Source organism: Hirundo rustica, chromosome 2 (genome assembly GCF_015227805.2).
Source record: "Hirundo rustica isolate bHirRus1 chromosome 2, bHirRus1.pri.v3, whole genome shotgun sequence".
NCBI classification, from domain to species: domain Eukaryota; kingdom Metazoa; phylum Chordata; class Aves; order Passeriformes; family Hirundinidae; genus Hirundo; species Hirundo rustica.
Window position 1 is genome coordinate 103,371,847 of NC_053451.1, and position 12,022 is coordinate 103,383,868.

The following is a 12,022-nucleotide window of genomic DNA, read 5'->3' on the forward strand; positions in this document are numbered from 1 at the left end:
GGCGCCCCGCGCTCGCCCACCGCCCCAGGCCCCGCTCGGGCCCGAGGCCTGTGCGGGAAACACCTCCGTGAGTTTTGGGTATCCATCCATCCATCCATCCATCCATCCATCCATCCATCCATCCATCCATCCATCCATCCATCCATCCATCCATCCATCCATCCATCCATCCATCCACCTTGTCACCCCTTACACCCCACGATAACTGCCGTCTTCCCTCTGTTATGTTTTACCCGCTGTTTTGCACTACTTGCACTACCTCAGTCCTCACCGTACTGTGCTCTGCCTCACATCTCAAAGGGAGCGGCTTGTAGGAGCACAAATTAAGGCACCTGTACGGTGTTTAAAGGTTAAAAGTTACAAAGAGAAGTTATTATTTGGAATATAAATGTAAGTTTGGGAGGTTTTGGAAGTGTGGTGCTTGGAAGAAAAGCAGTATAGTTGACATGACTTTGTGCCTAAATATCACAGTTGACATGACTTTTGAAATTAATAAGATTTTGCTGAAGCAGCAGATTTATTTACTCTAACAAAGTAGAAAATGTTGTCCTTTGCCCATTAAAAGCAGTTTAATAAGCCTTAGATGAAAATAGAGATGAAGACAATTATTTCCACAGACTTGATAACCCCTTACCATGTATGTGGTTGCACTTATTAGTTGGTAGATTCCATTATTTAAAAAACAATTTAAAATATTTTTTAAAACCCTTTCATACTGATCATTAGTGTGTGACTCGAATCTGTGTGCCCTCCTGACCTGGAGAGCCTGATTTAAAGGCTTTACCCCTTTGGCAGGGAGACAGTCTGGTAGGCCTGAGGCATCAGGATGTAGGGTTTGCACTGTGTGCAGAGCTTCTGGTTCACCAGACCAACAAAATGCACATCAAGCTTTTTTAGGCAATTCTTATGCCCATTACTTTTCCTCATGCTGCTTTACTAAGAGCTGTCAAACCCTGAGTGCTGTAGGTAGATAGCGATCATTTCTATAAGCTCTAAGTGGAGGCAGAAGCTAACGTCAGAGAGATAGGGTTGTGCAAATTAGGTCATTAGTCATTGCTTCCCAGAATAATCTGCATTCATCTGATAATTTGGGAAACTTTCTTTAAAAAAAAAAAAGAGTTTTCATTTTTCACAGAGAGTATCCTCGTTGTTTCATAGTGTTCTGGTCTAGTTTCTTGGTCTTCAGGAGCTTTGAGGCCCCACTGCTGCCTTTCTTTCATATTTCTGATTTGGTGTGCTTTTTGCCAAGGATGCTAGTTTTGATGTCTTTTATTCACCTTCTCACCCAGAATTGTCAGTGGGGGAACATTTCTTTTTGTGTTCACACAAATTAACCTACTTCTAATGTGTGAGCACAGATTTCTGTCATCTCACTGACTGAGTCAGAGTTTAAATTTGTTTTGGACATTAATTTCTCTCTTCATTTTTTTTCTATTAGGTTTTTTTTTGTGGTTTTTTTTTTTTGTTTGTTTGTTTTTTGTTTGTTTGTTTGTTTTTTTTTTTTTTTTTTTTTTTTTTCTTTCTGTCTCTGATTGGCCATCCAAGTTTCTCAGTCAGGGATTTTTCCCTTGGCTAGTACTTTAAATACTTTGCTGGGTCATATAAAAAATAATTCTTTAAGCTTGGTAGGGCAAGAGGGAAACCATGGTCAGAGCTTAGAAGGAGCACATTCCCTTCAACTATGATTATCTTCATCCTTTTTTAAAAATATCGGTTACATCACTTTGTAGTGGGTGCTTCTGAGAAATAAGCCTGAAGCAGAATTTGAATTATGTATGTGGAATGCCTGCATGAAGACTTGCTCAGGGGGTTAATGTTTCCAAAGTATTTGGAAAACAGAATATGTGCTATTACATCAAGAAGGGCTGCTTTTAGAGGGATGCCCTGATTTCAATGCTAGCACCATCACTGGGGTTTTTTCTTGTCATGCTAGACTGCTCAATCATATATTGTCAGAACTTTTTGGCCTAATTTCTGTTGTAGCTGTTTATGCTAAAAGTCTATTCAGCATATTAAGTGTGTGTGTGATACATGACTGCTGAGCAAAGAAGCAGTAGCATGTGTGACCTTGTTGATATGTTCCCTTTGCCCTTTGTAGAAAGGAAAACAGTGTTGTCTCCTTGGACTTGAACGGGAAAGGTTAATTTGGAAAGGACATTTGTGTTTCCTCAAGTTGCATGTTATTGTGATCCCCACAAGTAACTGGAGAGGTGGCTCAGTCCAGCAACACTGACTCTTTATCAGGTTGCTTGGTCATGTCAGATCACTGAGGCAGAAAGCATGTCCTAAAGAATCTAACTGCTAAGGTTATCTCTCTCCCACTGATCTTGGATGAAATGTTTCTGATGGATTTATTGGCAATTGGAGCAAACCTCTCATTATACAGAGATCTTGTTAAATGCCAGTATAGATGAACTTATCAGGTCCAGTAAATGTTTATAAATAATGTGTATCCCAAGAGTGCAGTGGAAAAGAGGTTGTGATGTGTTTTTGCTTGCATGCATTTTGGCAGAGCAGCGTGATCATACATAAAAGATTAGCTGCTGTAACTCAGATCAGGGAAAGTGCATCCTGCCAGAAAAAACAAACATCAGAACTGTTCTGGGTCATGTGGAATTATTGCACTTGATATGCTTTCCATTTACTGTCTTGTCTCACAGGAGAAGAACAGCTTTGAAAGTGGAAGCTTATGTCTGGGACTCCAGAATCTTGGAGGACAAGCTCAGTCAATCAAATGCCTTCTGCTTTGCTGGTTTGGTATTTTAAATATCTTTTGCACCTCAATAAAAGTCTGTTTCAAAAGGGGATTTGATCATGCTGTCCTTCAGAGTGGCAGTTGATGCCTTTAGAACTGTCACCACACTGATGGCAAAACATTTCTGAAAATGGCATGTTATGGTATTACTAGAATTTTGGGGAGGGGCAGGAGGGTGAAGATATTACTTTGCCTCTAGTCTCAGAAATCTTTTTTTTCTATCCAGTCCTGGTGAGGCTCTAGCACCTGGAGAGGCTTCAGAGCAAGGGCACAGTGATCTTCGTCTTGTGCCCATGCACATGGATCTTTCTCCCACCACAGCATGCTTTATAACCTGTGGCCCTCTTCGGACCCACAGGCCCTGCCCTGACCCCACAGAAATGGCTGCTGCACCCTGTTCCATCACTGCACAGCAGCAAGCAACCCCTCCCTGGCTTTTGGAGTGGGGCAAAGGCGGCCTGATGAGCATAATGTGCTGATGAGGACTGGGCCCGAGACTGTAGTGGTGATGTTACACCATCATGCTTCTACAGACACCTCCCAGTTTCAAGTGGTTTGGTGGGGTATGTGTTCAAAATCACAATGTCCCCATGCTATCCATACGCTGCCAGTGGAGCAGTTTCCTCGGGGGCTGTTTTGTGAGCAGTAACAAATCACCATGATGGCTCTGCCCTTCCCTAGGGATCCTGTGCAGTTACTGAGGGTCAGCGTGGCCAGGAGCTGGGTCAGAGATGTGGGACATGCTGCTGGGGGTCAGGGTTTGATTTCAGGTCGTGGCTTTCTGACCAGAGCAAGGCTGCGGTGTTCTCGGCTTCTCTAATCCCTTCCCAGCAGTCACACAAGAGAAGATGAGCCAAAACATGAACTGAGTCCTCAGAATTCCAGTCACACGTTTATGGTGAGAACATGTGCACACATGAAGAAATGAACTGAAGGCATTAGCACAGTGCTTCCCAACAAAAGATCTGAGTGCTTCATACTTGTGCCATTGACTGAATGATTTGGAGAACACTTGCATGCAGGTGCAATGCCTTGTGGTAAATTCAGTATTTCTTTCCTTAAGGGCTTTCATAACTGTGCCAGTCACATCAGATAACCAAATAACCTGGACAGCCTTATGTTTTTTTTTCTGGTGTGCTAGATCTGCTAAAATGCAAATCATTGCCTTAACACAGCAGAAAGGCCAAAAGGGATCATGTGACTTCAGATGCGAGGCCGATAACTTCAGCCCATCCCTTTCTCTGCCTGAGATTCAGGAGGCATGGTGACAAAACAGCTCTTCAACACGGAGACAGCAGAGCTGGAGGGCTGCAGCCATGAGCTTTCACATCAGGTTGGACGATGAAAACAGCATTTTCCCCTGACTGTGTCTGAAGAGCAGCATTCAAGAAATTTCCTCTTGGGAAGCTGTATAAATAGGTGGAGATCAAGTGCATTGCAGCTCCTCAGCTCCAGAGCCCCAGAGAGGATTGGAGCACCTGTTCTGCAGAGCTGCACCCTTCAGGGGTTGCTTTCTCTTAAAAAAAGAATCTTCTAAAGGTATTCTTGTACAAAAAATCTCGGTATTGCTGAAGCAGAAAGAAAAAAGGTAATATCTTTGGGTGGGGTATATGTGTGTGTTTATATGTATTGAGCTCATTTTAGAGAGCAAATTGACAAAATGACAGATGCGTGTGCCATTATTTATGATTTTACCATGAGAAAAATCACTTGCTTCAAACTATAATGTTTGACTTGGACTGAATCATTTATCCAGAACTTCTGAGTACAGATGAGGTCAAATAGCTTTGGGACGACTGTATTTCATGTATTTTCTGTTTTAGAAAAAATAATTTATATTATATTTTGAACCTTATTCTGATGCTTAACTTAAATTTTATGAAAACCACACTGAAGCATGAATTTAATTTTAAACTGGCTCAGATTTCAACACATTTATTCCAAAATTTTGCCTTTTCAGGATGTTATTAAGACCCTGTTCATTAACTGCAGGATAGTATGTGATACAACTTTTTGCTTAAAGGGTGTTAATTTTTATGCTTCAGTTGGGTTCGATTTACTAGAACCAAATTTGCTTCAGTATTTTCAATATTCCCCTTGTTTCCTAAAGGAATCTCCCCCTAGAGGCATTTAACATTTTTGGAAAGTGATATGATGGGTTTGCTTATTCTTCAAGGTGAAGAAGAATGTGTACCCCATTTGTCCACTTGTATTTGCTACTTGTCCTCTTTTTTAAAAAAAAATCTGCCTAAAGTCTTGCTGCACAAAGAAATGAGGCTGCTTGCTTTGCTTGTCTATTTTCTGCACCAAAAAAAAAAAAAAAAAAAAAAAAGTCAAAATGTAAATGTACCCTTTATTGTTATAAATAACATGAACGGGTACTCTCCCGCCATTTTTTCTACAGATTCTCTTTGGGTTTGCATTCAGTTCCTGAGCTCAGGGATTACTTGAATTATCTACATGTTCACGCCTTTGCTACTCTTGCTTTTATTTCTTTTTGCAGTGCATTTCTTGGCTCAGGAATATGAGTCTGCTTTAAAACTTCATCCCATTCTTCATCCTATTCTCTTGCAGGCTTTTCTGGCTTTCTGGTATCTTGCTAACATTTGGCCAGCACTCAACCTGCCATATGCATCCCCTTTGCTATTGATTCCTGGCCCCAACACTGAGGTCTATCAACAGGGCCACTTACAGCAATCATTCTATCAGCTTTATATTGAGCTTAGCCTTGCTTCTCTGAGCAGGCTGAAGAAATTTTCTGTTAACAAAAAGCCTTTCTCATTTCTGTCTTTCACATATATATAATCACTGAAAATCACCTAATAGAAATGTTAGCTTGTTCCATGGATGTAAAATGATGGAGACCTAATCACATATTGATTTGTCTGTTTGATGTTCTCATATCAACCCCTTGGCAGATCAAATTCAGTGTTGGTGTCAAAATTACAGCTTCTGTGCCATAGCCAGGTTCCATTTCACTCTTCTAGTTGGCTGTGACCACTTCATCTTACTTTCTGCAGGGTGGATCTTTTAGCTAATGAGATCTTCAACTCATCTCCAGATTCCCATCCTTGACAATCCTAACAAGACAGTTTTGGAGACCTGTCCTTCTGCAGGTCCTGACCTGAGTGTTGTGATTTGATGTCTGAGTCCTCATCTCTAGGGTATTTTAGTCTTTCCAGCTTCATTCCCTCAGCAATGCACAGAAGCAAATCCCTCACAAAGGCGTGTTATGGCAGTTCTACATTCTCTGCAGTCCTAGTTTCCAAAGGAAAACAATTCCAAAGGAAATCTGAGAGTCGGAGTAATATAAAAAAAAATTATAGCAAGATGGCATCAATGGAAAGTCTCTGTCCTGAGAAGCATCCATCAATCCATCTAATCTTTATGCAGAAAACTGTATCTCATCACCTCACCATGTGCATGTACCTCCTGACATGTTATGGGAGGAGTTCTGTTCACAGATAGCTATCTGTTCGCAAATATGATTGAGAAAAGGGGTGAGTAGTGGAAGAAGGCACATTGCTGGAGACAGCTCTGGAAACAACTTCTAGGGGAAGGTAGCATGATTATGGAAACCCCATCCCAACAAAAATAAAAGGAGGAGCCTTTCATTTTTGTTTATCAAAGGTAAGAAACAAATAAAAAGACAGAGGAGTAAGAACTTAAATCCTAGTGGCTCTTATTTGTATGGCTCCCATATCCTCATGTTTAACCTAGTTTACACTTATCTGCCAGTAGCACAGCTCAAATAATTTTAAAAGATAAGGTGTGTTTTAAATGATGGCTCTCTGCCCAAAGACCCTGCTGTCTGGTTTCATTAAAAGTCAGCTATAAATCTTTACAGCATTTCCATTTTCCTTGAGGCTGAGGCAGCCTGGTCTTTATGTGACTGACAAACTGGAGACATGATTGATTTGGGGCAGCACCTATTACATCCAGCCCAAATGATGCTGAGCCATATTCTCTGTAAGTCAGACTCTCAGCAGTTTGGGTTCTCAAACCCAAATTTCGGAGCACTTGCTGTGTGTAACCTTCAGTGACTCTTGTCCAGGAAAGAGCAGCATGTGCCACTCTGGCTTAGCTTTGTGCATGTCCATTGGCATGATTGCAAAGGCATTTTATTTTGCTTCAGTGGATGGGTTATGCTTTCAGTGCCTGTCTATCACAAAACTGGCTTTTTTGCTAAACTGAGAGAAATCTAGCAATTTTTTGAAGTTATGTTTTAAAGTGGGGCAGATCACTGACTTGTAGAAATTTAATGCTTGCTTTTTAGTCAACATGACAGATTCTCTCTTAAAGGTAAGTCAGTGGTATAATATCCAGAATATTAACACAGTGTTATATTTCAAATTCTCATCAAGCTACCTTGGTGTCTCTTGCAATCCGTTGGTAAAAACCCAGCTTTCCATTTCATCAGCCAACGTTTGGGTGGAATTTTGTAATGGTAAATGATTCTTCAGCAGACACTGCTACACCGTGTAGTAAGTAGCTCACAGAAATTACTCTCCTGGCGTGGAGTCCGGGCGTGCAGGTTGGCAAGAAGGATGGCTCCATAGCCACTTGAGAAATTGTCATGAAAAACGAGTTGAATGTTCATTCTGTTCATTTTAGAATGCAGATATTTGGGACTGAAGGTGGTGATCACTCCCCTGGACTAGCTCTTTGATGGCCAGATTTGGCCTTTTTCAGAGGTTTAATGGTAGGATATATCTACGCAAATTTTCCTCCAAGCTCTGAGTGTATGTTTGAGTCTTCATTTAGTGCTGTAACAATAAAATTTCTGTCCCTATGCCTCTATCTTTTAATTTCTTTGCTCAAGGAGGTATGTGGAGGAGAGTGGTGATGACTGGGAGGAAATCTGAAGTCACTGAAAGCAGGGTATGATCCCAAATCAGCCCCCCATTTCTTGGGTCAGGCCATTGTTCACTGTGGTTTGGAGGGAGCCCTGCGAGGTGTGATGGTTCTGTTTGGGTCTCCCATGGCCCACTTGCTGGGCACAGGCTCACCTGCACTTTAATCAAGAGTCTTGCTGCAATAGAACTTAGATTGTAAGACGTATTCTGCCCTTAGTGCCAGTCTTCAGATCACAATTAAAATAATAGCTGGCTTGTTTGAGATGGAGTAATGAAGGCTTGATATTCTCTTAAGAGGGAAAGTGAGGAGATGGTAACCAGGAGAGCAAGAATTGTTTGGAAAGAAGACAAATTTGAACTATTAGCAATATCAATGCTGTATTTGATGCTGCCAAAGCCATTGATTGGCTAAAATTAATGTAAGAGCACATTTTTTGATTTCAGGTTGGCTCCTTCATAGGGAAGTAAAGCAGTCCATTGTGGAGAAAAAAAATCTTAAAATCCTTCTTTCCTGAAATAATTACTGACTCATAAGGAATCAGACCCAGCTCAAGAGTAGGATATCCTTGTTTTGTGGGACCCTGAAAAAAAGCCCCAGAGCCACAAAGAGTTATGATATATTAACATGACAGGACATGATATATAATAATAAATGTTGAAATCTGCACATGCAGACCCACAACTATAAGCGTTTTGTAATTATTGAACTTGAAAATCACCTAGTTATGCATTTATGGTTTTTTTTTCTTTTTTATCCTTCATTTATTTTGATTTCTGCTAATAAAGCCAAAGGAAAATAGTAGCTAAGCATTCATTTTATGCTGATAAATTTCTTCTTTTTTTAAAACTCAAGTTAAAAGAAAAGTAATATCAGTGAAACAAAACAACAGATAAAATAATTTAGATGTCAGATGTATCCCTGGAGACAGAGAGAGAGGTCAGCATGATCATGTAAGAAATCTTTAGCTAAAACAAAGTTCAATATCTAAGAGCATCAGTGAATTTCTTGTTGCTTAGAAATTGATCCATTTTGTATCTCAGAGGAATTGTATTCATTTGAATTTGTTGATTACAGAGTGTATTGCATTAGCAAACGATACTGTTTAGTGAAGAGCTAAGCAAGTGCTAGGAGAAAAACCCAGAAGACTTCACTTCAAAATGTACTTTGTTCATCAGCAAAATCTCTTCCTTGGATTTTTTTCAGTAGAAATGCAACAGAAAATTGGATATTTTATTTAAATGAAATCTGATAATGAAGTGATTTGTTATGGAACTGTCTGTCCTGGTAAATTTGGTGGTGGTGACACTGGGCGATAAAGTGATAAATGGAGTGGTAAGGCAACTTTTCAAGCCAATGGAGTGTTAGGAGGATTGAGGATTGGGGGGTTTTTTAGCAATACTATCACATGTAATTTAAAATCTTTAAAATTCTGCAGTTCCAATTTTCAAATCATAAGAATGAAGAGTAATGTTTCTCCATAGTCCCTTGTCCCCAGTAGTAAGGCTTTAAATAGCTATTCTTCATATAAGAAATCAGTGCTGCACATTAACATTAAGCTAACATATAAGAGTAAGCTGTATTAATTACTAAGTTAATTTCTCTTGAGTGCAAGTTGATAGTAATCAGATGTGGGGAAAAAAACCTCCTAGTCTAGTCCAGTTATGTAGGATGTGCTGTACAATAATTTGTTATGTGCTGAAGGTACTTCAGATTCTGTGTTGTCAAGCACCATTTTTTTTTCCTCCCTATCCCTCCCTCCCAATCTCATCCCTGTCAGGAGTACTAGAAGAGCCCAGGAGCACAAAGAAGTGCAGCCCTCATCACTGAAGGAACAACACAGGAAATGTGTATAATGCTAGCAGCTGAGAGAAACATGCTTCGTATCAGCAGCAATTAAAACGGATGGGCAGCATCGTTGGAACCATGGGGTGCAGCAGTTCTGTAGCTGACAGAAGGTCAGAGAATGGTGAGTGTTGCCTTTGTCTTCAGGGCAAGTGGTTATTCTCTCTCTAACACCAGAAGAGGATTGCAAGGTAATGTTCCCCACTCCCCTCTCCTCCCCCCAAGTCCTGTTGTCAAAATACTTGTTCAGGGAAAATTATTTTCTAACTATTTTCTTTTTAAGACTCTGCATAGCTTTTAGATGCTGGCTGAGGTCAGGAAGCAGCTTTAGACCACCTCTAACATTGACAGATTGGGTTGTAGAGGATTCACAGCATCTGGGGCAGAAGCTACATTTTAGAGGTGTCTGCTTGCTCTGTCAGTGGCAAAGCTTAGGGGGTAAGAAATTGAGTGGGACCTTTTATGGCTTTCCACACCACAGGATTCCCGGGCAAACCGCCCCAATTTCCCGGCTGTTGTGTGACTCCAATTATGAAACAAGTGTAATAAAGCAAAGCTATTGCAATTACTTCAAAATCAGTTTTCTGGCCTACCAAGTGCCTGGCCTGACATTCTCCCTGACAATTACTGAGGCTGTCAGCTGAAAGTCTCCACAGGACCTGGTTAAATGTTCAGTTAAACTAATGGATCATCACTTTCCTTTTATCATACCCCACCTTGGTATGAACTCTTTGCACAGGCAGGTGGGTTCCAGGATTCACTCAGACCTTTGCTCAGACCCTTTGTGTACTCTTTCAAGATTTTTCGTTGAAGCACAATTTATTGGTCAGCAGAGAGCCATGTTGTATTGTGCATAGTCTTAGGACATTATTATGCTGAACAGCCATGGTTGAAAAGGAAGGCTCTTTTTGGCTACCGAGCCAGGACACAAGTCACAGGAAGCTGGTGACCAAGAAGCAGGAGCACTCTAGTCATGGCTACAGGGATCCCAGCTGACTGGTTTGAGAGCAGCCCTCAGCTTTGTGTATGCTACTACAAAGCAGCATCAGTGCTGGATCACAGCAGTGAAAGTAGAATGGAACCATCTGGAGTCCCAGACCTACTTGTAACTGGGAGGCAGCTCTTCCTCTTTGGGTTTGCATGCTGTGCCTATGTGTGCCTTGCAAGACCTTGGGGATGTGCTACTTGGGAATATTTCTGAGTGTGTAAAACCCTGGAGTGGGCATGAGGAGCTGTACGCTTTATTGATCAACAGCCATCAATGCACATTGATGTGGGGCTTAGGACTTTGTGCGCTTGCTGGACTGTGCTTTGTCTGCTGGAGTTGTTGGGTATTTTCCCTTCTGCTCTTCAACAGTAGTCAAGTGATGCTGAACCATCATTCTATCTGCAGCCTGAGGCTGTACATTTCTCTAATGCATTAATAACATGCATTTAACAGATACTTGGTGTAGGGACCTTCTGGAACTGATAACAATTTCTTTTAGAGATGCAGTTTAGCCTAGTGTCAAAATCATGTTCTGATTCAGCCCTGAGAATAACAGCGCTGTAATAAGTACAATTAAAAAAAAAAAAAAAAAAAAAAAAAAAAAAAAAAAAAAGACAGGAAACTTTCTGTTAGATTTGCAACATTAACCACAGTGATTGATATGTATCTGTCTTATGTGATAGCAATGGAACTGTGCCATGTTAAGTGCTCAGGACCATTAAGCAACCCAGGGGGCTTTAATGGGAAGTTTAATGGCTCTGATGCTGGAAATCCGTTTCTGTGCTAGTGATTGTGCTTTGCCCCTTAGGTACTCTTCCAAACAGAAATGTTGGTGACAGCCTTGCTGTAATGTCTCAGGCTTTCAGGTCTGTAGTAGTAAGGACTTCCAGAAAGGACAGAAAATAAGAGAGATCTCAGAGTTTATATAGGGTCTGAAGGATGCTCTTAGTTATATAAGGATCACATTTCCTTCAGACAGGAGGATTTTTCTAGGATGGATGCAATATCTACAGAATGGGAGTCTTTCTGGATTTTGGTCTTGCCTAGACTTGAAAATTTTACCACCTTAACTGTAGTGTATACTCATGAATGGTAAAATAAGCAAACAACATATTGTTATGGCATCTGTAAGCATTTTAATGAAAAAGTTTCCTTATTGTTATACTCTATTAATAGGATCACTTTCCCATTAATATTTGTCCTTACCTGCATAAATATCAGTAAGAAAAAAATCATTCTCACTCAGGTTCCACTCATCCTAGTATAAAAATTCCGGGTATTTGTGATCAGTTGCAATAATCGACTGGTGTAAACTGCTGTCCCTTTAGTACAGAGCTTTTCTTTACTGTTTTGCAGTGCAGGACAGTGCCCACCCCAGAACCTCTTTCTGCCACCAGATGTTTCTCTGCTTAATAAATTTTATCTGAGCAGTTAAACGAGTGTGATCTCTTTGTGGTATGAATGGGGCCTAAAGGCAGCAGGCTCTTTCCTCTAGGCTTCAGTCTTGATGATTTGTCCTTCAGTGAAGTTTCCAGCAGATTTCCAGACTGAGACCTTAGTAGACACAATTTCTTAAAGTG

At 40.7% G+C, this 12,022-nt stretch overlaps 1 protein-coding gene across 1 annotated transcript in view; it reads left to right on the forward strand.

Moving 5' to 3' along the window:
* Positions 1 to 4,141: 4,141 nt before the first annotated feature.
* PPEF1 (protein phosphatase with EF-hand domain 1) overlaps positions 4,142 to 12,022 on the forward strand; it is a 34,742-nt gene continuing 26,861 nt past the window's right edge. Inside the window, exons 1-2 of the mRNA XM_040057176.2 lie at positions 4,142 to 4,343; positions 9,390 to 9,578. Of these exons, the coding sequence (XP_039913110.1) occupies positions 9,515 to 9,578 (64 nt within the window). The 5' untranslated portion in view covers positions 4,142 to 4,343; positions 9,390 to 9,514. The remainder of the gene's footprint in view (positions 4,344 to 9,389; positions 9,579 to 12,022) is intronic.